The following is a 26,410-nucleotide window of genomic DNA, read 5'->3' as shown; positions in this document are numbered from 1 at the left end:
TATGACAAAGAGATGACATAAAGACGGCGAAAGGACTTCGAAAAGACAAGAGTAAGATGACGAAAAAACGACGAACAGGCACCAAATAGATGACAGAAAAGCGACGAAAAGGGGGAAGAGATAACGAAACGACGATGTCGAGATGATAAAAAAGTGATGACAAGTAGATCAAAAGACGATGAAGAAAGACCGAAAGACGACAAAACTGACATGAATAGACGCTGAAAAAATGCTGGAAAGCGACTAAAGTTTTAAATAATGAACAAGAAAAAAACGAGGAAAAGACAATAAAGAAATACAAAAAAGGCGACAAAGAGACGATAAAAAGGTGGTGAAACAATGACAGTAAATGTCAAAAAATGGTAAAAAATAGTCGCTATCAAGGGGTGCGCGACGTTAGGCATACGGACTTTAGGTATACGGGCATTAGGCATAATGGACGATAATTGACGATAAGCATAATGGATGATGGGCATAATGAACGGTAGGCATGATTAACGATAGACATAATGGTCGTTAGGCATAATTTACTAAATTTTGCTTTCTTTTCAAAACGTATTTGAGCCAATCATCATTCCGTCACAATACAGTGCGAACCAGGGCCGCACATTTAACAGAAATTCATTCGGTATAATGGTATTTGGCATTAGGTGGTTTGCTAAAAACACATTGGCAAAAACATAAGCGACCATTTGGCAGAAAAACAAGACGGCCGCAGCCCGCGAGTTTTACCGGAGATCCGTCGTCGAAAATGCCGGCCACTGCAGACGTCCAATGGCAGATGTCCGCGGGTCTATAGTATAGTGTTTATAGTTTTCCCTATCCTTCACATCGACGCACGGGGTAGGTACTGAATGACCGAATTACAAAACACCGAACCCCTACTTGGCTGAATCTCGTTTCCTAGATGATGCAGGACGTGTTCACCGGTGCTCCGCCATCAGAAGCGCCGGCCACAGCGGGGGTCAACCCCCCCACAGAAATCACCTCTATTTAGTTGCATGCATTTTTTTAGGTTTGCTGACTAGTAGGGGTTATCCCTTAGCTGAGTCCGAACGCGGCAGTGAGTAATCACAGTATATTTCCCACATTTGAGCAGGTTGAAGGCCACGAATACTTTCTATGATATTCGGCCTGTGTGTTTTGGCCATTTGTGATTCGACCTTCGCGTTTCGGCCATTAGATCTACTATCCCTTTTGATATTTCATCCATTTGAGTTTTGGTCATTTGTGATTTGGCCATTTGTGTTTCGGCCATTCGTACACTCTAAAAAATCAACACGTCGCATCCACGTGAAAAACCATGCTAATTTCTGTACAGCAACTTACATGAAATTCAGGTATTAGTTAATGAGAAAGTTAATCAAATTTACCAGGATCGCACGTAAACTGATTAGTATGAGTGCCAGGTACCAATAAGGTGAACGTTACATGAAAAGTTTGATGGATGAGAATTACCCATGCTTTCACGTAAACCTGATGTGCCAATTTTTTTAAGTGTAGGTAATCCGACTCGCCCTATATGCAAAGCTATTTTGAACTAAATAGATTGGATCTCTTGCAGGCTAACGGTGGATTAGCTAACGTCCATTATCCCTACCATACATTACGTCTTCCGCCTATTATGCCTAACGTCCATTGTGCCTATTGTCCATTATGCCTATTGTCCATTATACCTACCGTGCATCATGCCTATAGTCCGTTGTGCCTGTAGTCTATTATGCCTAACGTCCATTATGCCTAAAGTATTTATAACTGAAGTCCATTATGCCTAACGTCCGTATACCTAACGTCTGTATGCCTAAAGTCCATATGCTTATAGTCCGTATGGCGAAGCTCAGAAAACACATGAAACTAATGAGCAGTGTTGAAAAATTTAAAAGTAATTGGCCCAAAGCTGTAAAAATGGTCGGTAAAAACACTGTGCTGCTTATGAGCAGTGCTAAGAGAAAAGTTAAAGAACTTGCCTACCCTACAAGAAAAAAAAATGCAAATGCTACATGAATCAAAAATTGAAAGAAAACACTATTATGAATTATGATGGAGAATAAAATTAATTTTTAAAAATCATATGATTTCATTTGTTTAAGAAATAAAGTATATTTATAATTTTCGGTACAGTCTGTACTTGATTTTGAGAGGCTTCTAAAAGATCGATGCTCCACCCTCTGCTTATGGCTGAGCACGCTAGTGGAAATGAATATGACTTAATATGAGACGTACTAACAAATTATTCCCAACTTGTCATTTAGTAGGTGTTCTCGTCATCGATCGCTAGAAGCGATTGTTCGGAACATCAATAGCGTTGAGCCAGCGAGTTTCTGAAACGCTTTCACGCTACAATCAGTGTTAACAACAAACGAGGATATTCCGAGTCTAATATTCGTCACCGATTCCGCATCTGTGCATAGCCTTTTCAAACGGCTAAACTTTATCATTTGCATTCGTGTATCGGGATTTATGCGGTTCATACTTCGCTGGGAATCCGAGCGCACTCCGGCAGGATTAACTACTTATGCACTTTGTCCGCTGTCAAACAAACACAGAGGCCGGCTCCACTGAGAAACTGTCGTGGAGCCGGATTAATGGCAGAACGGTATGCGAACAACCCCTCTACGGTTGCTGCACGCACTTACCCGGTCAGTCGAGGGGGGGCCCGTGCAATATAGATGCGCTCCGTATAAATCTCGTTATTTTGAATGCAGTTCGAGAGACCTGTCTTTCATATGATTCACTCTGTTCGATAGGCAATTTTATCCCATTATGTTCGGTCAGTTCAATGCGGATTACGTTTCGGGTTGTGGATCGAAATTACAGTTTAAAATTTCACGGGTTTTACTCCGGTGGCACAGATTTTCAGCTGTAAGCCGTATGGTACGAAATCCATTGGACAGGCCAAATTGATGTAGATAAGTTTTTTAGGTCATTGAATGTCGTGAGGACAATTTAGTACTGTTTTAATAAATGAGAAAGCTGTTTACTTTTGAGTCACCAGTCGACAAAATCGCTACATTTTTATCCTTCGAATGATCAAATGTGTTGATCAGTCAAAAAATTGCTTTTTCTGTCTGTGATCAGGCAAGTTTATACTTTTTGTGACACGAGTAGCCCTACACTGAGACGAGATGTCGCTTTCCGCAGAATTGAAACGATAGCAGCAGCATCGGTCAACGATGGATATGCCTTAAGACCTTAGGTTATTTATTAAAGAACGTAGACACGCCACTCTTTGGAAATTCAATCGTCAGTCAAGTGGCTCCTGACGGTAAGAGGGTTTACTAACCTGTCATAGTGTTCGTAAGGTGTTCTCATAGGCACACGTTTTGCTATATCATCTGTCACTAACACTTTTGTAAAATGAGAAGGCGATACCAAGTCTATGATAGTCTAGTAAACCCTGCCGCCAGTAGATAGTGCCGATGGTATGGTTTTTACTTATGCATGACGAAATCAAAGACTGGCATACTGTAAATAGGCATAATAATGCTTATTTGCAGCTGCTTACTGACAAGAAGAATATGAATAGAATTTTAAATGCCGATTTACAACAGCTTTGTATTTATAAATAATATATAGCAACGTGCCCGAAAAAAGGCCAGTAAACGTTTGATTTACTGTTTATGTTGATGCTTATTGATCACCCGAGTAGTTTTATTAATAGTTTTTCAATTTCATTTCTGTTTTTATTCATTACTGTTAATTTACAGTTTAATCTCCACTGTTTTACTACTCATTTTTCCTGCCTTAATTTTATTTAATTATGGTATTTAATGAGTATGTTGAAAACGTGTTTTCATTTTATTTGTTTTGAATTATTTGGATATTTCCTCAAAGGCAGTTGTTCTTCATATGTTTTCTCTCCCTTTTAGAGTTACAAAAACACAAAACAAAAAATATTTCTAAACTCAAACAATAAATATGAAAAGCATCAGTTCATTTAAATTCTGTTGGATGCTTGGTTACGTTAGATACTGCTGCTGACTCATGAAATCATGAAAGTCATGAAATTTATCTTTACTTGCAACCCCGACAGATCCTTTTATCTGATGGAATTGGAAAAACTGAAACAGAACCATGAATTCTTTATTTTTCTTTGGCAACGTGCTTCCGGCACAGCTGCAGGTTAAATTGGGAAGAAGGAATTTCCCCTATTTATGTTTGAATTGACAATCTTCTATCAGTAATCTATTCGTTTAGTCTTCTTTCAGCGCTGCTTTCAAAGATTCACCAGTCGTCAGTCATCAGTTTTTTTTTCTTTACAGGTGTGCCACCTGCTGGCATGCTTGTTTATTCTTATCTGTTTAAAAAAGAAGTATCAAGTTGGTATTCAAATTTCAGGACCGTATTTAAAAATCGAACCAAATATTACATTACCCAAATCACATTTTGCGGCGCAACAAATTATGCTACAAATCCGGAGGAAAAAACGTCAAACAACTTCTTTTGGTTTTCATTCAAATTTTTAAGTAAAAGCTATTTACCAATTCAATACCCATTTCGAGGCACCGTGCTGATATCGGGCAATCGAAGTCATCTTTTTTCTTTCTTCTCTGGCTCAGAAACTCATATCCTGTCTCCGTTGACAAAGGAAAGTCGCTGGCAGCGCGAGGAAAAGTTTCCTTTGAACGGATCCGATCTTCATAACTTTGAAAAAGGGAATTTCCGTTTGTGTCACGGAGAAAGCAAAATAACGAGCAAAACAAGGGTTCGGATAGCGAAACATTGAATTTGCGAGCGAACGTTGCGTACCTGATTTGAGGGACAGATTAGGCTTATAGGATGAACATTGACGAGCGTCATTTCAATGTATGATTACCCCAAACAGGTGTGCTTAAAGGTATTTCCTGGTGAAACTCTTTGGAACCGTACATTGTGTGTTCGCTTCCGATAATCTCCGGTCAGGTCTAGTAAAAGAAGAAGAAAAAACACTACGTGATGGCCACCTGGCTGGTGCACGATTCCTTCCAGGATATGGCTAGGAAACTGCACTTTTACAGCACGTCCGACGAATAAATGGCACTGTCGGATGGCCGCTAGTGGGTTGGATGCGGTACGATATAAAAATGAAACAGAGTAGATATTCAAAAGACATGATAAATTGCATTCTACCAGGGAATATATCTTTTCTGAAGGCAGGTGTGTTGAGCTGAACATAAATTAATCTTACTCGCAGCAGGGTATAATTTGAGTATAACTATTGCTGCTTGGAGCCAGGTGACATTCCTCTGTTTTAAACCTGTTTTCAACGAAAGCAATTCATCAAAAATGAAAAATGTTTGGTAAGGTTAAATTTCAGTTTTCGATTTGGGATGTTTTCAAAGGCATTGAAATACTTAGTAGTTCATATCTAGAATATTCTGATGGATTTTTGAAATATAAAGCAATTGAATTACATTTAAAGTCAAGTCTACACAAAAACTGATGGATATGCTTCCCAAAGCAATTTTATTTACAAATACAAAATATTCGGATTCGTTATCTCGAACAACAAATATGAAAAGCTTTGTTGCGATATTTGAAATGTTTACTTTTACTGTCACTCTAACCGATCGAAAAAGTTCAGCAGAGCGAAGCGGGACAGCCAAGTTCGTACGATTTATGTTACCTTTGACACGGATAGCACATTTAGGGCCCCGTTTACAATTCGCATTTTACAGAGGAGGGATTAGGCATTCCGAACTTTTAGCGAACTCGTCGAACACTCCGAGGGGTGGTTGCCTGATGAAAACACGTGAACGATGCCGCTTCGCCGCACTGCGGACTACAGAGCGAGATTATAACTTCGGGTAAAGTTTTTCCTGAAAAATATTGTTATACGGTCGGCAAGGCTTTTCGTGCAACAATTTGAATCATGTTTTGAAAGACTTTCCAATACACAAAACTCATCACCTCTCATATTTTTTATGAGTGTAAGAATGTTTATATTTATCAACCCATGCTGTTGATACTGAAGCAAATTTTTGACGCAAGAAGTCATCAATTTTGAGAACAAAATCAATTTCAGTTTTATGCCTTTGAATAAAAAGAAAATTGTTTTGAATTACCTCGTATTGCACTCCACCTCCACCTCCACGTCGAAATTAGAAATCAGACTTTAAAGCAGCATATAATAAGGTTAATCCGGGTATTTCAATTTATAAACTTGCGAGAATTAGAGGTTCTGAATATCTGAATATTGTTTTGTTGTGGCAGCAACGTGAGAGTCACACTTGTACGTCCTACACGCCCCGGCTACTGACAAATACACGCGCAGTTTTCCAAGGAAGCATTTTAGGCCCATTTCTGTTCATTATATTCTTCAATGGTGCCACGTTTCGTATTGGACTTGGACATATGCTATTTTCTGCTGATGGCCAGCAGGTTTTTCTGTTCATCTAGAGCGCTTCCGACCAGGGCTTGAAAAGGGATAGCAAGTTGAATGTGACTGCCGTGAATGCGAACTTTCCGTATTCAAACTGCGCTTTTTGAACGATCATTTGACTGTTTTTTTGAATCCAGTCAATCCGCCGCTTGCGCTGCTGCCGTCTTACAATTCATGCGGCATCTCAGCAAAAGCAAACAGTCGATCTCCCGTTTTGCTTTGCGCTTTGAGAATATAAAATGCAAACTGACTGGAAGCATACGGTAACGTATTTTTTCGTTTCCCTTTTTGTCTCCAAATTGGCTGCTCACAGTAATAGTTTGTCACCCGGACGTCGGTCCGACGCAAGCAAAATATTCGTTTGTATTGGACGGAGTCCGACCGACTTCTTCCATGCACATGTAGTGGTTGTTTTTTTTGTAGTATTGAATCATACGATTGTGCGGTTGCTTTTCGTTAGCGTGGTGACTGCCAGTCATTTGACTGTTTTGCAGTCATTCGCTGCTCCAAACGGTAAAGGCAACTTGATCGAAACGAAATGTTAAAAAGCTTAAGGATACGTTCGTTCTACTGCGTGCAATCGGCGTTTGACTGAGCAAACTGCCACTTGTGTTATGCACAGCGTTCGTATTCCACCACTAAACGGACGGTGTGAACTTGAATGCGCGTTAGTGTGACTGCGGTAGAAAAAAAAGATCGGCCGAAGCCCTGCTTCCGACTGTCAAAAGCTGGAAGACTTGTTGAAATTCTTGAAATAAAATTTAATACATTGTTATTTAGACCCTTTTGAAAAATTCCAAGAGATTTCAACGAGCAAGAATATGTACTGGTTCGTCAGTTTTGTGCGACGGCGCATGTTCCCAGATCGAAGCATTCCACGGAGGGAAAAGTAGGCTCGATTTCCAGCTTGATGGATGCGTCCTTGGATCTCCTTACTCGCATTATTGTCGGCGGTGACCAGAGATCCCAAATATACGAACTCATCAACCACTTCCAGTCCATCACCATCAATAGTCACTGTCCGTGGGAGGCAAATGTTACTTTCTCTGGAGTCTCTTCCTACCATACATTGGGTTTTCGACGCATTGATTTATAACCCTATCCTCCTAGCCTCCGGTTTTAGTCTGGCGTAGATTGCCTCCGCCGTCCCACGGTTTCTAGTAATGATGTCGAGGTCACCTGCAAAGGCTAAGAGCTCCTTTTGCGGAAGATCGTTCCCCTCGTTTCAATGCCCGCTCGCCGGATCACACCTTCAATAGCGATATTGAATAACATACAGGACGGTCCATCCCCTTGCCGCAACCCTCTACGCGATTCGAAAGGACTTGAGAGTGTCCCTGAAACGCGCACGTAGCACATCACTCGTTCCAGAGTAGCTTTGATCAGCAGCGTCATTTTGTCCGGAAAACCGTACTCGTGCATTATCTGCCATAGCTGTTTTCGTTCAACTGTATCGTATGCTGCCCTGAAATCCACGAAAATATGATGCGTGAGCGCGTTGTACTCTCGACATTCCTGGAGGATTTGTCGGAGAGTAAAAATTTGATCCGTAGTAGCGCGAGCCCCCATAAAGCCCGCCTGATACTGCCCTACTAATTCTCTTGCTATTGGGGATAGACGACGCAACAAAATCTGGAAGAGCACCTTGTAGGCGGCGTTGACCAACGTGATGCCGCGGTAATTACAGCAATGTAGCCATTCCGCCCTTTTTTGTAGGTGGGACAGACTACACCTTCCATCCGCTCCTCCGGTAGTTTCTCCTCCTCCTAATTCCTAGAAATTATCCAATGAAGAGCCGCTGTTAGCGGTTAGCCTCCAAATTAGTACGCATATGCTAGTTAGGTGTATCAGATACGATTTTGCAGGGTATATATAGGTACATTCTCGCCGGTTCTCTTCGAGATCGGGAACCGGCACGCTGTTGTCGTTTGTAGGCACTCCGAGGTCAACTTCCATTGCGTCTTCTGCCGCTATATCGCCGTAGAGGTGCTCATCGAAATACTGCTTTCACCTGCCGACCGCCTTCGCTCGTTTGTGATTAGATCCCCTTCCTCATCCCTACACATGTCAGGTTTAGGTGTGTAGCCCTTACGAGTTTGGTCCACTTTCTCGTAAAATTTTCGCGTGTCATTAGCCCGGAATAGTTGTTCCAATTCCTCACGATCTCTGTCCTCCTTCTGGCGCTTTTTCCTCCTCAGGATCGTGATTAAATCATTTCACGCTCGTCGATACTTGGCCAAATTCTCTCTCGTGGATATGCTTAGGTAGGGGAAAAGTGTATAATGTGCCCCCCCTAAGAATAAATGGATATATCTCCGTTATACTTCCCCAAATTAACGTTACAACCACGTGTATATGTTGGTACTTAAGCTGACAACCAAATGCAATTGTTTATTTCATTTAGTATTGTGGAATAAACATGATAGGAATTATTTAATAAAAGCACCTAAATGTTGTTTTTCTCGTCTGCGCGGGGTAAAATGCCCCACCTTCGGTATAATATGCCCAATGCGGTAATTTGAGTATTTCTACCACTGACAGACCAACTCTATTTTGTAGAAAGTAAAACTATTTCCTTTGTTTTGCAAAATATCGTTATTTTATGTAAAATAAACCTAGTTTCGGCCTTCTGGTGCACTTTTTCTTTTCTGCATGGGGCACATTATACCGCAGCTGTGGCGTTTTGTACCGGGTAGTTGAATTACCTAGAATTTGGACGTTGGTAATAAATTATTCCCACCACGGTTGCTCTACAATACTAATTGAATTAAATAATGGCAATTGGCTTCAAGTTAGATCTGTTTACCTATGTTTATAGCCACATTTGCAATGGGGGCAAATTGCACCACCGCAAGTGGGGCATTTTGGCCTGCTTTTACTTATTTGAAAAAATATTAAATGCTAAAGCAAATCAAGCGTTTCATACCGTTATTTTTAGCAGGGATGTCATTTTGAAGTTCACTTTACGCAATCGAATCGCAACAACCGGTTATTTACAGATTTTGACAAGAAAATAGCTTATGGAAATGACGCCAAAAGTTACATCGGAAGCTGCTCAAAAACAAATTTATTTTTGTTTTGTTTTTACAGCATGTGACAACTGTCATACTTGCATAGTAGGCTAGTTCCATCAAATACTATGGTTTCTGGGTGGTTTTGCATTTTAATTTCGCTTGTTTAGCGAAAAACGAAGGGGGGGCACATTGGCCACGGGGGGCACGTTATACACAATTCCCCTAATTTTTCCAAGCTCTTTTTTCCTCTCTATCACTTGTTGGCATTCCCCGTCAAACCAATCATTTCGTGCACTCGAGGTTTCCACTCCTAGCATCGCGGTTGCGGCCTCGTTGACGGCCGAGCGTATCCTACTCCATCCGTTTTCGAGGGTCAAAGCATCTAGCTCCACAGATGAAGGCAGTGCTTCATCCAGTACGCGCGTACTTTTCGGCAACTGGCGGGTTGTTTAGCTGCCGAATGTTTAACCGAGGAGGGCGGCTTTAACGCGAGGTATAAGCCGTCGATAGTTTTGAGTGCACGTGTACTGCTACTAGGTAATGGTCCGAGTCGTTATCCGCACCCCGTTGAGAGCGTACGTTGGTGATGTTCGAGAAAAACTGGCGCTCGATGAGAATGTGGTCGATTTGGTTAGAAGTTCGTTGGTGATCTTCAGGTGGCTTTGTGGATATCTTTGTGGGGAAAGAAAGTGCTTCTGACCACCAAGTCTCGGGAAGCTGGAAAGTTGATGCATCGCTGGCCGTTATTGTTCGTGCCGGTGTGCATGCTATGGGTCCCGATCACCGGTCTATACATTACTTCTCTGCCGACCTTTCATTGATCGGTTTCCAGTCTATTACGCGATCCTGTATTTTGTCCAACACTAGGAAGCCCGTTCTCAGCTCGTTGGTCGCTCCACCGTTCTGGAAAAATTGGGCTTTGCCGCCACGGATCCTCCGCACCTTCTCGCCTTTGCGACAGATCTCCTGCAGTGCCACGATGCCAAACTTTTGGGATGCTAGCTGATCGAGCAGCACCCTGTCGCCGCCAACGAAATTTAGCGATCTACAGTTCCAGGTACCAAGTTTCCATTCCATGTCCTTATTTCGTCGCCTTAGTCCATGCCGAATGTTCCGAATAAGATTTTCTTGACTTATTTTAGCTTTTAGTGTTTAGGTAGGTAGCCGTACCAAAGCCTATGCTACCGAGTCTCGTGATGGGGCTGCCATCTTGCAGTGACGAGACACATTGTGCCTCCTTGCCTGTTGGTAAATATACGACCTTAGTTTCCACCGGGGTTGGTCACCCGATGTTCGCTAAGGTTGCTCGCATTATCCAACCATTTACCAACCTTACCTTCGTTAAAATATTTTAACGGTTCCATAACATCATTGGCTCGACTCAATCTTCCTAGATGTTGGCAATGGCCCTCTAGCTGACTCAATTTTAATATACACTGGCCCTCTCGCCGGCTCCATCTTATGTTGGCCATGGCCCTTTCACTGGCTTAATATATGTTGGCCGTGGCCCTTTTGCCAGATCAACTTTAATATACACTGGCGGTGGCCCTCTCGCCGGCTCAGTCTTAATATATGTTGGCCATGGCCTTTTCGCCGGCTCAACTTTAATATACAATGGCCATGGCCCTCTCGCCGGCTCAGACTTAATATATGTTGGCCATGACCCTCTCGCCGGCTCAACTTCAATATACACTGGCAGCGGCCCTCTCGCGGGTTTAATATATATCGGACTGGCCTCAACTTTAATATACACTGGCCATGGCCATCGTGCCGGTTCAGTATTAACATATGCTGGCCATGGTCCTTTCGCTTATTTAAGCATACCACAAATTTTAATGTCCGTGAAATGAAAAAAACTATTGAAGACGCTACAAAATTTATTGAATTTTTTGACGTAGGACTACGTCTTATGGCAAGTTTTGAGATAGGGTGTCATTCCAAAAAATCGAAAAATGCGAGCGTCACGAAAAATGAAAGGTTTTGAGCGCTAATAGCTCAGCGGTTTTCCGATCGATTTTCAGTATTCTTACACCAATCGATCGGAAAATCTTCTAAGAATTGACCCAAGTAAAGAAAAGTATGGATTCGTGATGTTGAACTATTGAAAAATTGAAAATAATGAACCTATGTTTTACCAGAATTCTCGCTACGTGATTGGTTGGAAGATTCTTTACGATGATCTAAACCTATACCAATTTGATATCTGTGCTTGGGAAGTAAGCCAAAACAAGTGACAAAGTTCCCTTATTTCAACAAGATTTCTTAACACCGCGGTTCAACCTAGGCCATTTTGATGTCCTTGCTTGGGAAGTACGCCAGAAAGAGTGACAAAGCCTCCTTGTGCCAACAGATTTCTTACGAACGCAATTAAACCTAGTCCAATCTGATGTTTGTGTTAGGGAAGTGTGTTTCAAATGCACAATATTTTGAGAACTGAACGTATGCAATGTTACTACTTTGATAAATGTTACATACAACGCATGTAGCATGTATATATGTTGCATATAGCATGTAAACATGAAGAATCAAATGATTACAAGCATAAATACATACTACTATCACTACAAAGAGACTTACGTAGTCCTGCGTCACCTATATATGCGGTCGTGTCTTGTACACAACCCCTCTGATTTTTTTCTGGTTGGCCATGGCCTTTCGCCGGCTCAATTTTAATAAGAATTTGCCAAACTGTTTTTTGTTGTGTACAAAACATATCGTACACGTACGATTTGTTCGATGATAGATATTATAAGACAAATCGATTCAAATGCGACCAAAATCCGCTACCCAACATTCTATAATATTGCTCTAATATTGCTCACAAACCTAAATACTATCCCTAAACTAAACTAAACTAAACGAGAAAGAGAACGATGTCCTTCTGCGTCCATAATTTTGGCGGATCCTCCACTACCTTGCGTGCGAATAGTTGTTGGGCATCTTAGGATATGGAAAACAATCGAAGCCGCAACATATTTGCTTTTTAAATGTTGTACCGTATACTTTTTGCCGAGATTTCTGTTGCAGTTCGAAGAAGTGTACAACGCGCTCTCGAAATGCTTCTTGTTTCGACGCCATTTTTTGCAAAACTGGGCAAACATAAACAAAACAAAATATATTAACAAAAAGAGGAGAGAGAGAGCTAACACATACATAATCTCATTTCTCTCTGAGCTCGTTTGTTGTTGAGCATAAGGGCCGGGAAAAAATTTCAAAATTTTTGTTGCCACCCGTTATATTACTATTCAAGTTGAGTTTCCGGTTCATTCAACCAATCCGTATCCAAAATTTTTCCAAAAAAATTGTATTTGAAAATGTAATTTGTTGCCATCTTTTGAGCTAATCCTAAAGTATTGTACTTTGTATTTCGTTTACGTTGGCATCAATCTCAATAAAAGCCAGCGCTATATTCTTTTCTAGTGTGCAATTTTACCACTCCGGCCCCATTAATAGGTGGCATAGTCATTGTTGTGTCATTTGCGCCGCAAAATATATTTCATTTTTCTTACCTCATATTATATCACGAAACTCATCCCGAAGGTTCGATTTGGCAAAAATTGCCAATCCTGCTTGTGTTACATCTCATCACTGATACTGATTGACTCTCAACCCATTTACGCGGGAAGCTGTCAACCGACTCCGACACTTTCTCTCTATGCCGGTTATACGCTACCGGCAACTACTCAAATAATGTGTCATTAATACACATTACACACTACAGACAAATCCTGTAATCTATACCTATAAAGAAGGCTTTCTGTCTGTCTGTCTGTCTGTCTGTCCGTATGTTCCTTATAGAATCGAAAACTACTGAACCAATCGGCATGAAAATATGCATGTAGAGGTTTTTTGGGGCCAGGAAAGGTTTTAGTGATGGTTAGAAACCCCTCCCCCCACTAAGAGGGGGGGCTCCCATACAAATGAAACACAAATTTCTGCATAACTCGACAACTAATCAAGCAAATCGAACAAAATTTGGCATGTGGGTGTTTTCGGTGACAAGAATTTATTCTTTGGTAAATTGAGACCCCTCCCCTCTTTATAAGGGGAATTATAACTCCTCTCCTCTTTAAAAGGGGGGGCTTCCATACAAATTTCCTCATAACTCGAGAACTAATCAAGCAAATGGAACAAAATTTGGCACGTGGGTGTTTTTGGGGACAAAATTTTTTCTATGATGAATTGGGACCCCTCCCCATATTAGGGAGGGGGGCTCCTATACAAATGAAATGCAAATTTCCTCATAACTCGAGAAATAATCAAGCAAATGGAACCAAATTTGGCATGTAAAAGTTTTCTAGGGCATGAATATTTTCTATGGTGAATTAGAACCCCTCCCCGCTTTAAGAGGGGGGGCCTATACAAACGAAATACAAATTTCCTCATAACTGAAGAACTAATCAAGCAAATAGAACCAAATTTGGCATGTGGAGGTTTTTAGAGGCAAAAATGTTTTCTATGGTGAATTAGGACCCCTCCCAACTTTAAGAGGGGGTGCTTCTACACAAATGAAATACAAATTTCCTCATAATTCGAGAACTAATCAAGCAAATGGAACCATATTTGGCTTGTGGGTGTTTTTGTAGGCAAGAATATTTTCTACGGTATATTTTCTATGGATTTCCCCACTTTAAGAGGGGGGGGGGCTATACAAATGAAAAACAAATTTCCTCATAACTCGAGAACTAATCAAACAAATGGAACCAAATTTGACATGTAAGTGGTTTTGGACGCAAGATTTTTTTCTATGGTGAATTGGGACCCCTCTCTTCTTTAGAAAGCGAGTTATGGCCCATCTCCCCTTTAAAAGGGTGGGCTTCCATACAAATGAAATACAAATTTCCTCTTATCTCGAAAACTAATCAATCAAATGGAACCAAATTTGGCATGTGGGAGTTTTAGATGGCAGAAATTTTTTCTATGGTGAATTACGACCCCTTCCCCTTTTAAGAGGGGAGCTCCCATACAAATGAAATTCAAATTTCCTTATAACTTGAGAACTAATCAAGCAACTGGAACCAAATTTGGTATGTGGGAGATTTTGGAGTCTTGAATTTATTTTACGATAGTTAGAGACCTCTCACCCCTGTGGTAGGGGGATATGGACTCTCATACAAATAAAACAGAAATTTTTGCGAAACTCAAAAACTAATCAAACTCGAGAAATTCGAGACTCTTCCATAAAACATTAGTCAATACAAGACCACAAAAACTATCTATAATAACACTAGATCATTCTGGACGAGACGGTCGCGAGTGTTGCCGGTGACCCGCCGTCGGAAGCGCCGCCCACTGGGGGGCTTGCAAAACTCGAGATTGTGACAAAGATCATCCGAGATTCATGATTTATGCACAACACAGGTTAATTTGTGGCAATACGAAGTTTGTCTGGTCAGCTAGTATCGTATAAATACCAGGATGCCACACTCAACATCTTCTGCCAAGCATCTATAAAACCTAGCTTTTTAATTTATTGGTCTGATATTTTGGTATAAGAGTCTTTGCGCTGAAATATGTAAACAATTTGAAAATTAGCTTTACACCAGATGCAATTACTGCAATAATTATTTGTAAAATGTATAAATGTAAAATTTCTATAAACTTGTCAAGTTTGTTGAATATGGCTATAAAAACTTCCGGTCTATTGTAATTTCTTTCACCGCACGTGCCAAACCAACACCCTTTAGACACCCAACACTCTCGGCAGCATTTTTAGCTTGATCTGAACAGCATAAAACATCGTTCGCACAATAAAGCATTTTCATACAGTAACTGGAATTGAAAAACTTTAGAATTGCTCTAGTTTTCCATTGTGACGCTGCAATCCGGAAGCAGGCCCGCAGATTTATTTAGAATGAAAAATGATGAACAGAAAAAAAGCCGGTGGATTTTTATTTTTTTAATGGAAAACCAGACGAAGCATGCACAAAATAGAATGAACGGATGTATCTTTTCGGAGTTTGTTTAAGTATAAAAAGGGTCTGCACACCTGACGGGCGGGCATCCGACCGGCAGAGGTGTGTTTGAGGATGGTCATTTTCCGGGTTTTCTTTGTGTTCATAATTTTCTGCCGCGTTGGCATGACTCTAATAGGTACGTGCCTTTTCTGTTTGCGCCTGCAGACGATGGCCGTTCCGATATGGAAGCTGATCATTGTAGGTCCTACGCACGCTCGCCCAGTTTCACCCCAAACTTGGCTAGCTAATTAAAGAAGGCAAACCTGTCACCGGTGAGAGACGGCGTAGGAGGTTTAGCGACAATTGATAGAGTGGTGTTTACCCTAGTAGAGATTGTGCCTTCACGCTACACCTCCAACGCTACCTAACTACAGACCTGATTTGATAACAGGATCACGTTGCCGGCAACGCACATCGCACTGTGCAACGGGTCTTTCCATGAAATCAAAAACATGAAAACATAAAAAGCGTCGGGCTAATTATGAAACATGCTACGATGATAATTAAAAGTTTTACGATTTGCACGAGCGCTAACTGAGAACAGACAACCAAAAGTTACTGCCTACCAGGCTACCAGCACGGTCAACCTTAATTTCAACCTGATGGATCTTGCTTTCCGGAACCATACGTTTTACATTATTGTGATGTGGGTAGACAAAAAACCGTAAACCCATTTGCCATAACGGCACCGTATCCGGAAGGAACTGCCCAAAAAATGTTCACAGCTGATTGATACTGCTGAGCCTAGAATGAGAATATATTAAATTTTTAATTAACTGTCGCTTTTTTGTGTGTTCCTTTTTCCTCCGCACAGCTACGACGTCCGAGGGAGACAATACTCGAAAGCGCTCTATTGGTCGGAGACCGCTGCGTTCGGACCACGGGCATATTTTGTTACGGTGTCGAAACCAGCGGCACTAACCGTGGATAACATCCAGCTGGACGACGAAGGGGTAAGTGGATGGGTTCATTATTGTCGTTGCGTACAACCGTTGGTGCCGGTCGGTCGTTAGAGGCATGCACATACCACACGCCATGCCATGCCAGCAGTTGAGAAGTTGGTACAGTTTAAAGGTGGCGTTATCCTATTATGAGAATTATTTGGTATTTTTTTACTAGCTGTAATAATAAGTTATTATGAACACACTGTGTCACTAAGGCAGCGCATAGGCGATTTTACGCAGGATCATTCATTTGTTGTTCACGCCCTTAAGGGTATTAGCAACACTTTGCACTTAAGCTCGTTGCAGTAATTTTAAATTTTTGATTTATTCCTGAAGTTTGGACATTATAGTATACAGTTTTTATAACAATATTTCTTTTATAATCGACGGAGGGGACGGTAGAACAAAGTAATGAAAGTTTAGCTCGTTTCAAGCTCACGAATTCAAATCTATCGACCACAGCAGCACTAGCAGCAGGAAGCGGGAGAGAATTGCTGTACTGTACTCCAATCTTCCCATTAAACTATTAAAATGGCGGTTAGTTATAGTCACCGAAAATGAGAATTCTTATGTCGAAAGACCCTTTGTCACACAATTTACGAATTGAGTGGATACGCTCGTCGATGAACTTAACAATCTTGCTTTTGTCAGGTGGGATGTAAACTGCAGCAACCAAAAATTTCACGCCTTTGATGATAGCAGAAACACTGACTTGTTCGAAGAAATTTCCATGCCATAACTTGACCAGCGGTCATAGTCGCAATCATTAGATGCAAGAAACAGATCATCTACTTTAGTTCGTAAACCTCGTACATTCTGATAGTACGGGCAAATACCATCTGCGTCATTGACGCGTGCAGAGAGTTGCGAAACAGAGCTCCCTGTACGGGGAGACTCCAACCGGGAAATACATCAGTGGAAGAATTGTTCGGATTACAATTGCACTTACCTGCATTACTGAGTAGCAAGATCCTGTCACCAGACGAGCACACAAAGCAGGAATAACTGCTGGCCGCTGGTACGACTGTGATGGAAGGCTGAAGGGCTTCCATAATAATCTTCAAGTGATAATCGACGAGAAGAAACTAGTTGAGATGAACTGGAAGCGATCGATGGATCAGGAAAAGTCAAGTTTTAAATTGCTTCGTACTTGCCTGAGAGTGATTGCCGGGAGATCCCGTCAACAACCACGACCGAAGGACCAGGACTACTTTGTTGACAGGAACTATAGGAAGCACGTATAATGTCTACATATTCCATCATACATCTATATCATGTATATCGCAGTGACGTGTTACGCTCTGGGGTCCCATTATTTTAAAACAGCGTTACGTTCGAGGGAGGCGGTGTTAAAATCATTCTAATCTGCGCTCTCCAGTTTTTCTGGGCCCATGCCATATTTTCCGGCCGATTTATTGGTGTATAGTTTCTTGATGACCTTCTTAACTTTTCCTATCGTTGGGGCCACTTCTATGTTTCACGCACCGTCTAAATTACTTTCCATTTTGTCATAGTTGTTCGTCTGGGTGCAATTCAGGTGTTTATCGAAGTAGTGCTGTCATCATTCGATCTCCTCACGGTCGTCCATCAAGACATATTTCGGCTTGCGTCGCAAAGCCTTTAAGGCTAGTTTCATAATCCGGCTCTTCCTGACTGCTAGACTGCTAGACTTCGGCTAGACTGCTGCAACTATCATGGTATTACGCTGGTAAACGCCGCCTACAAGGTACTCTCCCAGATCCTGTTACGCCGGCTGTCACCGATAGCAAAAGTTTTCGTAGAGAATTATCAGGCGGGTTTCTTGGGGGCTCGCGCAACTACGGACCAAATTTTTACTATCCGACAGATCTTGCAGAAATGTCGGGAGTACAACGTGCCCACGCATCACATCTTTATTGATTATAAAGCAGCATACGATACAGTCGATCGAGACAAGCTATGGCAGATAATTCACGAATTCCGTTTTCCGGACAAACTGACGCGACACGCGACTGATCAGAGCTACATTGGATCGAGTGATGTGTTTCGTACGCATCACTGGGACACTCTCCAGTCCCTTCGAGACGCGACGAGGGTTGAGACAAGGTGACGGTCTATCCTGCATGCTGTTCAACATCGCTCTTGAGGGGGTGATCCGACGAGCGGGCATCGAAACGAGAGGTACGATTTTTACCAAGAGTAGCCAACTTCTAGGCTTTGCAGATGACTTAGATATCATTGCCAGGAACTTTGCGACGGCGGAGGCAATCTACGCCAGACTGAAAGCGGAGTCTAGAAGAATTGGGATAAAATAAATGCGTCGAAGACCAAATACATGAAAGGAAGAGGCTCAAAGGAAACAAACGCGCGCCTCCCACGGACGGTAACCGTTGACGCGACGAACTAGAAGTGGTAGAAGAGTTCATGTATTTGGGATCGCTGGTAACCGCGAACAACAACACTAGTAAGGAGATCCAGCGGCGCATCCAAGCGGGAAATCGGGCCTACTTTGCCCTTCGTAAAACGCTACGATCAGGAAGCATACGCCGCCGCACGAAGCTAACAATGTACAAAACCCTTATTAGACTGGTAGTTCTTTATGGACTTGAAGCCGTGACGCTGCTTACGGAGGACATACGCGCCCTTGCCGTGTTTGAGCGGAAAGTGCTGCGGACGATATTTGGCGGTGGGCCGGATACGTCGTAAGCATGCCGGACGACAGTGCGACGAAAATAGTCCTCTTCAACAACCCCACCGGCACCAGGAACAGGGGGCCCAACGTGCACGATGGCTCGACCAGGTCGAAAGCGATTTGCGACTTCTGAGACGACTAGGAAATTGGCGACGAGTGGCCCAACACCGAGTTGAATGGAGACGAGTGCTTGAAACAGCACGAGCCACCCCGGCTCTATGCTGCTGAAGAAGAAGAAGAAGAAGAAGAAGCTGCGTCGCTATCTTAATAAGTGGGGTTTGCAGTTTCCTTTTGTCCAGTGCCTCTATGGTTCAAAGGTACAAGTAGCAGCGAACCACATGCCCTGGCGGGTGTCCAGTAGTAATCTCTGCTACTGGACTAGTTCACTATACCCTACTGCGCTCTTTAGATGAGCTGGAGCTGCGCGACGAACTACAGCTTATCCAGAAAGTACGCTAGCCAGCTGAAGTCACGTAGTTTGCCAATTTGCACAAAACTAGTGCTCTTCAGAACACTAAACACTTTCGGCCATTTACGGACCTTAATCATGGACGCTGATAGAAATTGTGCGTGGGGCTTTTGAGCATAAAACTTTGCGATCAACTTGGTGGTAAAATAGAAAATAGTGTGGCACAAACACATGAACCACGCGCTGTATCAAGTATACAAACATGCTGATATAGTGAAAGTAGCACAGCGTGGCAGGCTGCGGTGGGCTGGACACGTGGTCAGAATGCCTGACGAAAGAGTAACCAAAATTACTTTCAGTAGAGAATCAGGAAGAGGCCGTATACTCCGGGGCAGACCTCGCAGCCGATGGCTGTGCGCTCTTACGGACGATGTTCATTCAGCTAGTGTTCGAGGGAATTGGAAAACGGTAACCTAATACCGACAGTACTGGAGCTTTCGTTCTTTCGGCAGTGCAGCTTCGAGTGAAAGAGTGTAGTTTACGGCGACGTCAAGCTGCTTCAGTCGTGCGAGATTTAAGCGATGATGGCATCGTACCGAATGCTGTTTTGATCAGCGTTGCCAACCTTCCAGATTTGGCTGGATTTTCCAGACTTTTTGATGCTTAGTTACACAAAAAAAGACGCTTTTCAAACATTGTCTTCCATTAGGCCAAATGATTTTTGCCAGACATTTTTATTCTCATTTTCCAGATTTTCGTAAAAACTGGTTGACAACGCTGGATAACAGAGAGCTTTAGGCCCATCCCAACCATCACAAGGCAGTGGTCTGAGCCAACGCTAGCACTTCGATAGGATCGAACGTCAGTGATGTCTGAGAAATGCCGACAGTCGATCAAAATGTGGTCGATCTGTGTTTCTGTCGGATTTGGTGACGTGCAGGTGTACTTTTGTAGAAGTTTATACTGGAAGAAGGCGGCAAAGTTGATAACTGTTAGGTTCATTTCGTTGATAAACGAATGAGCGCTGAATCCTCAAATCACCGCTTTGTATTGCAGCTCCTGACTGATCTGAGCGTTTAATTCTTCGATGACGACGTTGTCAGGTTTTGGGTATCTGCGAGGACAATTTCTCCTTGCCATCATTGATACTTCAGAGGTGAAGGCTGTTACGTTGGTGACGCATATGTTGAAGAACTGGCCCTTGATTTTCAACCTGCCATATCCGATTGGTCACATCTCGCCTATGACTATGAAAGCTGAATCTAGCTCGTATGTGTTACCGAAGCTCTGGTAGATTGTACGTCCATCCCTGAATATATGCACTGTTGACCCTACTAGCACAGTTGTTATAAAACAGTTGTGGCAACCGATATATGACTAATTTCAGTCGTAAATAAGTTGCTGCAACTAAAAGTGCCAAAAGTGTGCTACTTGGGAACAGGGTTTGAAAAGGGATCGCAAGTTGAATGTGACTGCCGTGAATGTGTATGCTACCCGCATTCAACTTGCGCTTTTTGAACGATTATTTGACAGTTTTTTGAATCCAATCAATCTGCCGCTTGCGCTGCTGCCGTCTTACAATTTATACGGCTTCTCAGCAAAAGTAAATAGTCGATCTCCCGTTTTGCTTTGCGCTTTGAGAATATAAACTGCGAACTGACTGGAAGCATACGGTGACGTATTTTGTCGTTTCCCTTTTTGTCTCCAAATCGGCAGCTCACAGTAATAGTTTGTCACCTGGACGTCGGTCCGACGCAAGCAAAATATTCGTTTGTATTGGACTGAGTCCGACCGACATCTTCCATGCACATGTAGTGGTTGTTTTTTTATAGTATTGAATCGTACGATAGTGCGGTGGTACTATCGTACCACCGGACCACGTACGTTAGTGTGGTGACTGCCAGTCATTTGACTGTTTTGCAATCATTCGCTGCTCCAAACGGTAAAGGCAACTTGATCGAAACGAAAATGTTAAAAAGAGCGGGGGGGTTTTCGCAGCGGGGTCTGTTCCAATTGTTTTAGTCTGAATTTTTTTGTGTTCGTCATTCGTTGCGTATTAATTTTTCACGGTGGCTGAATGCAAAGCCTGCGGCTACGACTTTTGTCTCGTCAACGGAGGACCAACGAAGTTCGAAAGACGTACTCGTTCCCTGTCGACATACGAATATATAATCATGTAGGTAACAGAAACCTTTTTTCACCCGGAAAAAGAATTTCACGACTAATCCGCTACCTCAAGGAGTTTTTTCCGTTCATAATTGCTTGAATTTGTAAAAATGGATCATTTTTAAAAACAGACTGACAAGCAAACTTTACATTTGAGTACCATTCAAACTTTTCAGATATGTTTTTATTTAACCAACTGCAGTTATCACATATGTATGAAAGTTTGTGTTTGTTTTGACAGTAATAACAGTCGCTCTGTCTCATATTGTATATTTTTAACAGTGTTTTCTCGAATAAAGGAATGTTTTATTATCGAAACGAAAGCTGTTCAAAGCAGGAATAATTCAAATAATCTCCATCACCAATGTCATTATTACCTCCCGCATATATACACTACATAATCACGGGGCGGAGGTTAGGATTCATGCAATTCCAACTATCCAATTAAAGCTGTGGTATGTGCGCCCTACCGACCGACGACCGACCGTGATTTCCCCGCGTCATAATCAAAACATCCTCAAAGCATCATCTGCTAACCCGAAAAGTTTGCTCTCTTCTCCGTGCTAGGTCTACCGATGTCGGGTGGATTTCCAGAATTCGCCTACGCGGAACCACCGGATAAATTTGACGGTAACAGGTAAGTTGAGTTAGTCAATTTTATGTGCCGAGATAAAACCTCCGGCGAAACAAAGCGAACTCATCAGCCAAAAAGTAATCATCCAATTGGCGTTACAAGATAATTATTTAAGGTAAAGCTTTTAATTAAAATACATCCACGCCGAACATAAAGGGAAATGTTGAGCAAGATTTTCCCCTCATTAAAAAAGTTTCGCTCTTTAATCCTAATGGCGGCACAATGAGCTCGGAGTTCGGTGCGGCGCGATTTGCGACCAAAACAAAGCCTCTCCGCTTTTGTTGTGCTGCGGTGCAAGAAGGTGCCACCCGAAGCGGATTGTGCCGGGAAAAGCGAAAACGCGACGCTTCACGAAGATGACGTCGGCAGTGTAGCCTGGGCTTGGGCGGAGCATGGGTAGCTGAATTTCCCTAAAGATTTTACAACTTTTTATCTAATGAGTGCTTGTGTTTGGCCGTATCTCGGATAAACCATCACCGAAAGCAGCCAAATGGCTCCGCACAACCGCCAATCACCGTAACGTTCGCTAGCTTCGGTGGCTGCAGGTATGTACGGGCCCGGCCCTGCGTACTGCCAAGCCATCAGCCACCATTCGATATCGCGCTTGATCGTTTGCTGGAGAAACTTTTTGATTATCTATACTTGGATGGAGATGGAAAGGAGCAGCACTTTGCGTTAAATTTAGCGCTCTAATGTAATGAGAATTGAGAACAAATTAGCAAATTTATCAGCGTAAAAGGGGTGAAGAGTTTGTTGCATTACTTTAAGTGATAAGTTGGGTTTCGAAACTATCTAAAACGTACAGTTTGTAGATAAATAATTTTTTGAGAAATAGTAGAATATCCACAAACAAGAAAAATTCTTGTTTTTTGTCGTTTCTAAACGAGTTAACTCGAGTTAGACTAAACTCAGTAAACTGTACTGTTTGAATATTTCTTTATCATACGAAAACCAACTGTTCTTTTTAATGCAAGCAGTCCTTTTTGTTTTCCCGGAATAATGTTGGACCTACAAATAAAAGAAATGCGCTTTTACCAATGTAGTAAGGCAGTCGGCGCAATGAAATATCCGCAAATTTTTTATAATAATGAGATTGGCCTCAGTTAGCGGTGCAATTCTGCGGCTGCACAAAAGGGTTATTCGGTTTCAGGCTGAAGCGGTAGAAAGCGGTAAGCCTTGTGGTTCCGAATCTTGTACTCCATGTGGGCGGAAAAGTTTTTTACCTTCAGGATAGGGCACTGCCGATCCTGGCAAGTGAACAGACGTAGAAAAATCTTGCATATAAAAAATTTACATTGTTATGAGGTTCGGCGCGGTGTTTTAGCTGTACTTTACTCGATTCGGTGCAATAGTGGATGCTGCTCCAAAAATTCAAACGCCCAATTCGAACCGGCAAAAGCAGCGGAAAAATGCTCAAAAAACTATTTTTCAGCCAGAGCGGTTTACATACAATTTTTATTGCTGTTTCATTTTTCTCACCTCTTATGCGGTAACTCTTCTGGCGCTTTTCTTCTGCCTGCTTTTTCTTGTGCCACAAAAAGCCGGAATAAAAAAAATCAAAAGGGTTTTCAGTGGCGTCTTTTTTATTTTGCTGTGCGCACCATTTTTTCCGTTCAGTGAATCGATGAATGGCTGAAGTACAGTATTTTCTAGCAGAACCATGCCCAAGTGGAAACGTTTCTTTCGCTTGGCTAAGTTCCCACTGGACTGCAACGGAAACTAGCCGAGACATAGTACTATTGAACGAAACTAGGCAGGAAAGTCGGCGTGTTTGACTGTACATAGAACGCCTTCTTTCCACGGTATAAACTTTTTTTGGCGTTGTTTGATGTTATTTCAATGATTCGCGAATTTCAGTAGTTTGGTTTGATGGAAAACAGCTACAAATCTGTCATTGATCATCAGATAAACTATGAATTGATTCGTTTCTTGTATTAAATTACATTGGACGTGTTTAGATGATTCAATTTAAATGTAAAATTAGTTTTTTATTTTAAAATTCTTAGAATTATCCTAATGACTGAAAGTATCACTTAAACATAACGCTATTGTTTCTTATTCACCAGTTCCACCGCATCAGATTCTAGTCTACGATGCCTCCGGTCGAGACGTTGCCGGTGCCATAGGACCTCTGCAGGAAGATGATAATCTAGTTCTCACATGTGAAGTCAGGGGAGGTGAGTATGGTTTGATAAATACCTAAATTAAAAGTAATAAACAAAAACGGCAATAGAGCAAGGTACGCGGGTCTTAAATATCAAGGAAACTCAATTGTTTACTCGTTCTCAATTGAAGTGGGGTAAGGAACGGATTAATCAGGGGTCGCCTATTTTAATTAGTAGAAAATAAATGAGCTTAAAATACAATATTTTGTTCATATTTTCAGAATCCTTCGATGAGAACATCATTTTGAACCACTTAACGATAGATATAATTCATACAAAAACAGTTTACTGTGTTTTCGACAAGAAATATGAATTAAAAATTGTTGTCAAAAAACTTACATTATTCCAGCTGCTGAAGAGAGTCGTCACCTCGCTACTGCTGAAAAGGATCGCCACCTTGCTACGTTGAGCACTGGTTACAGCATTTCCAAAAGTCAAGCACCCAATTTTCGCATACCATATTGCAGTACAGTCAAGTACTTTTTGTACACGGTTTGGTTTTTTTGAGTATAAAGAACGGGGTAAATCATGGAAAAATCATTTATTTCTGTATACATTTGGGAGTGGCTCGACATTCCTCACGTACATTGTAAACAGTTCCTTAGTTGCACTGTTCTTGATTAGTCGAAAAAAGCAAACCGTGTAAAACAAGACTTGAGTGTAGACATGTGAGCGCTTGCGTCATTTGACATTATAGTCACAAGCACAACGAACAACGAAAACAGTAAGGATCACAGTAAACTACCAATTTTGAGGTCCCTCAAAATTGTTAAAAAAAACAGCCAAATTGAGATGAACCCAACTATTGCGTAGTTAGGATTACAATAGAAGCTCCGAGTTTATCGCATTTAGCACATAGTATCCCATGATGGACACGATCAACCAATGAATAGCATCTATTTTGATACTTCGGTCCATACCATGGCAAATGAAGTGAATTCAAATAAATTGGGAGTTACAGGCCAGGGAAGAAACCATGTTGTGCTGTAGATATTGCTGTTGCAGTTGAAAACCGTAATAATCGACTCGCGACATTCGCTTTTATTCTTGTTCTGTGTGTCGCAACTATGTCGCACGTGGTGCGCTGTGATCGCACATTGATGCGCTATACAGCGCACCACGTGCGACGTAGTTGCGACACACAGAACAAGAATGAAACCGAATGTCGCGAGTCGATTATTACAGTTTTCAACTGCAACAGCAATATATAGTTTTTTACGATGAACGTCAAATGATTATAAATAATAGCCTCAAACACTTTCGAGCAGTCGTACAAACAGAAAATCCCACGATATTACTTTTGTTGTCCTTTTTGAAAACACCGGAAGCATTAAAAATTTATTCCAGCTGCAAGGAAATTTTATGGCATTGCAGAGATAGGTTGAAAATGGAGGCATCACCACCTCCATTTTCAACCTATTTCATAACATGTTTTCAGAAGAGCAGCGGTAATGCCATCGGTTCCGACGCGATAGGACTGGTCTACATTGACATTAACCTTAGCAACTTTGTCCAAAATTGTAAAGATTTCTGCAGTGAATATATTGCATATAAAAATGAAGTATCAGGGATTTACAGGGATTTAAAGAGAAAACCCACTAGAGGGTTAATTTGAAGTCATGCTTCAAGTCTAAATTGGCAAAAACTTAGATTCATGTCCAATTTCAAATCTAGTTCCAAGTTACCTCCGATTTCAATTCCAATTTCAAGTCCAAAATTATGACTAAAGTCTAATTTAATGTCAATTCTAATTTCTTATCTAATTGCCAGTGTAGCATGAGTTTTAATATATGGCCCTATTCACATCGACACTCGTCACGTCGCGTGTCACTTTGCCTGTTCGTTTTCCCCGAACTCGAGACTGAACAGTGACTGGGTCGAATCGAGTTGTTTGGCGTGAGTTACAGAATAGGCCCCTTAATCGGCCGGTATTTCTGCAATAAGTAACTAAACTGCGTCAAACCAGGCCCGCCATCCCACGATTACTTGACTTTTTAAGCTTAACATGCCTGAATAGTCGGTGTCCCACCTTCTGTTTATGACTGGGTACGCCAGTAATAAGGACTACCCGTTCATGTACGTACGTCAT

General features: G+C 41.8%; 1 protein-coding gene across 1 annotated transcript in view; it reads left to right on the top strand.

Moving 5' to 3' along the window:
* The window catches only part of LOC128745651 (serine-rich adhesin for platelets), a 242,653-nt gene that overhangs the window by 4,726 nt on the left and 211,517 nt on the right, over nucleotides 1-26,410 (top strand). The window contains exons 3-5 of the mRNA XM_053842728.1: nucleotides 16,147-16,285; nucleotides 22,090-22,159; nucleotides 24,223-24,333. Coding sequence (XP_053698703.1) covers nucleotides 16,147-16,285; nucleotides 22,090-22,159; nucleotides 24,223-24,333 — 320 coding nt within the window. The remainder of the gene's footprint in view (nucleotides 1-16,146; nucleotides 16,286-22,089; nucleotides 22,160-24,222; nucleotides 24,334-26,410) is intronic.

Source organism: Sabethes cyaneus, chromosome 1 (genome assembly GCF_943734655.1).
Source record: "Sabethes cyaneus chromosome 1, idSabCyanKW18_F2, whole genome shotgun sequence".
NCBI classification, from domain to species: domain Eukaryota; kingdom Metazoa; phylum Arthropoda; class Insecta; order Diptera; family Culicidae; genus Sabethes; species Sabethes cyaneus.
This window is presented reverse-complemented; position numbering and strand designations above follow the sequence as displayed.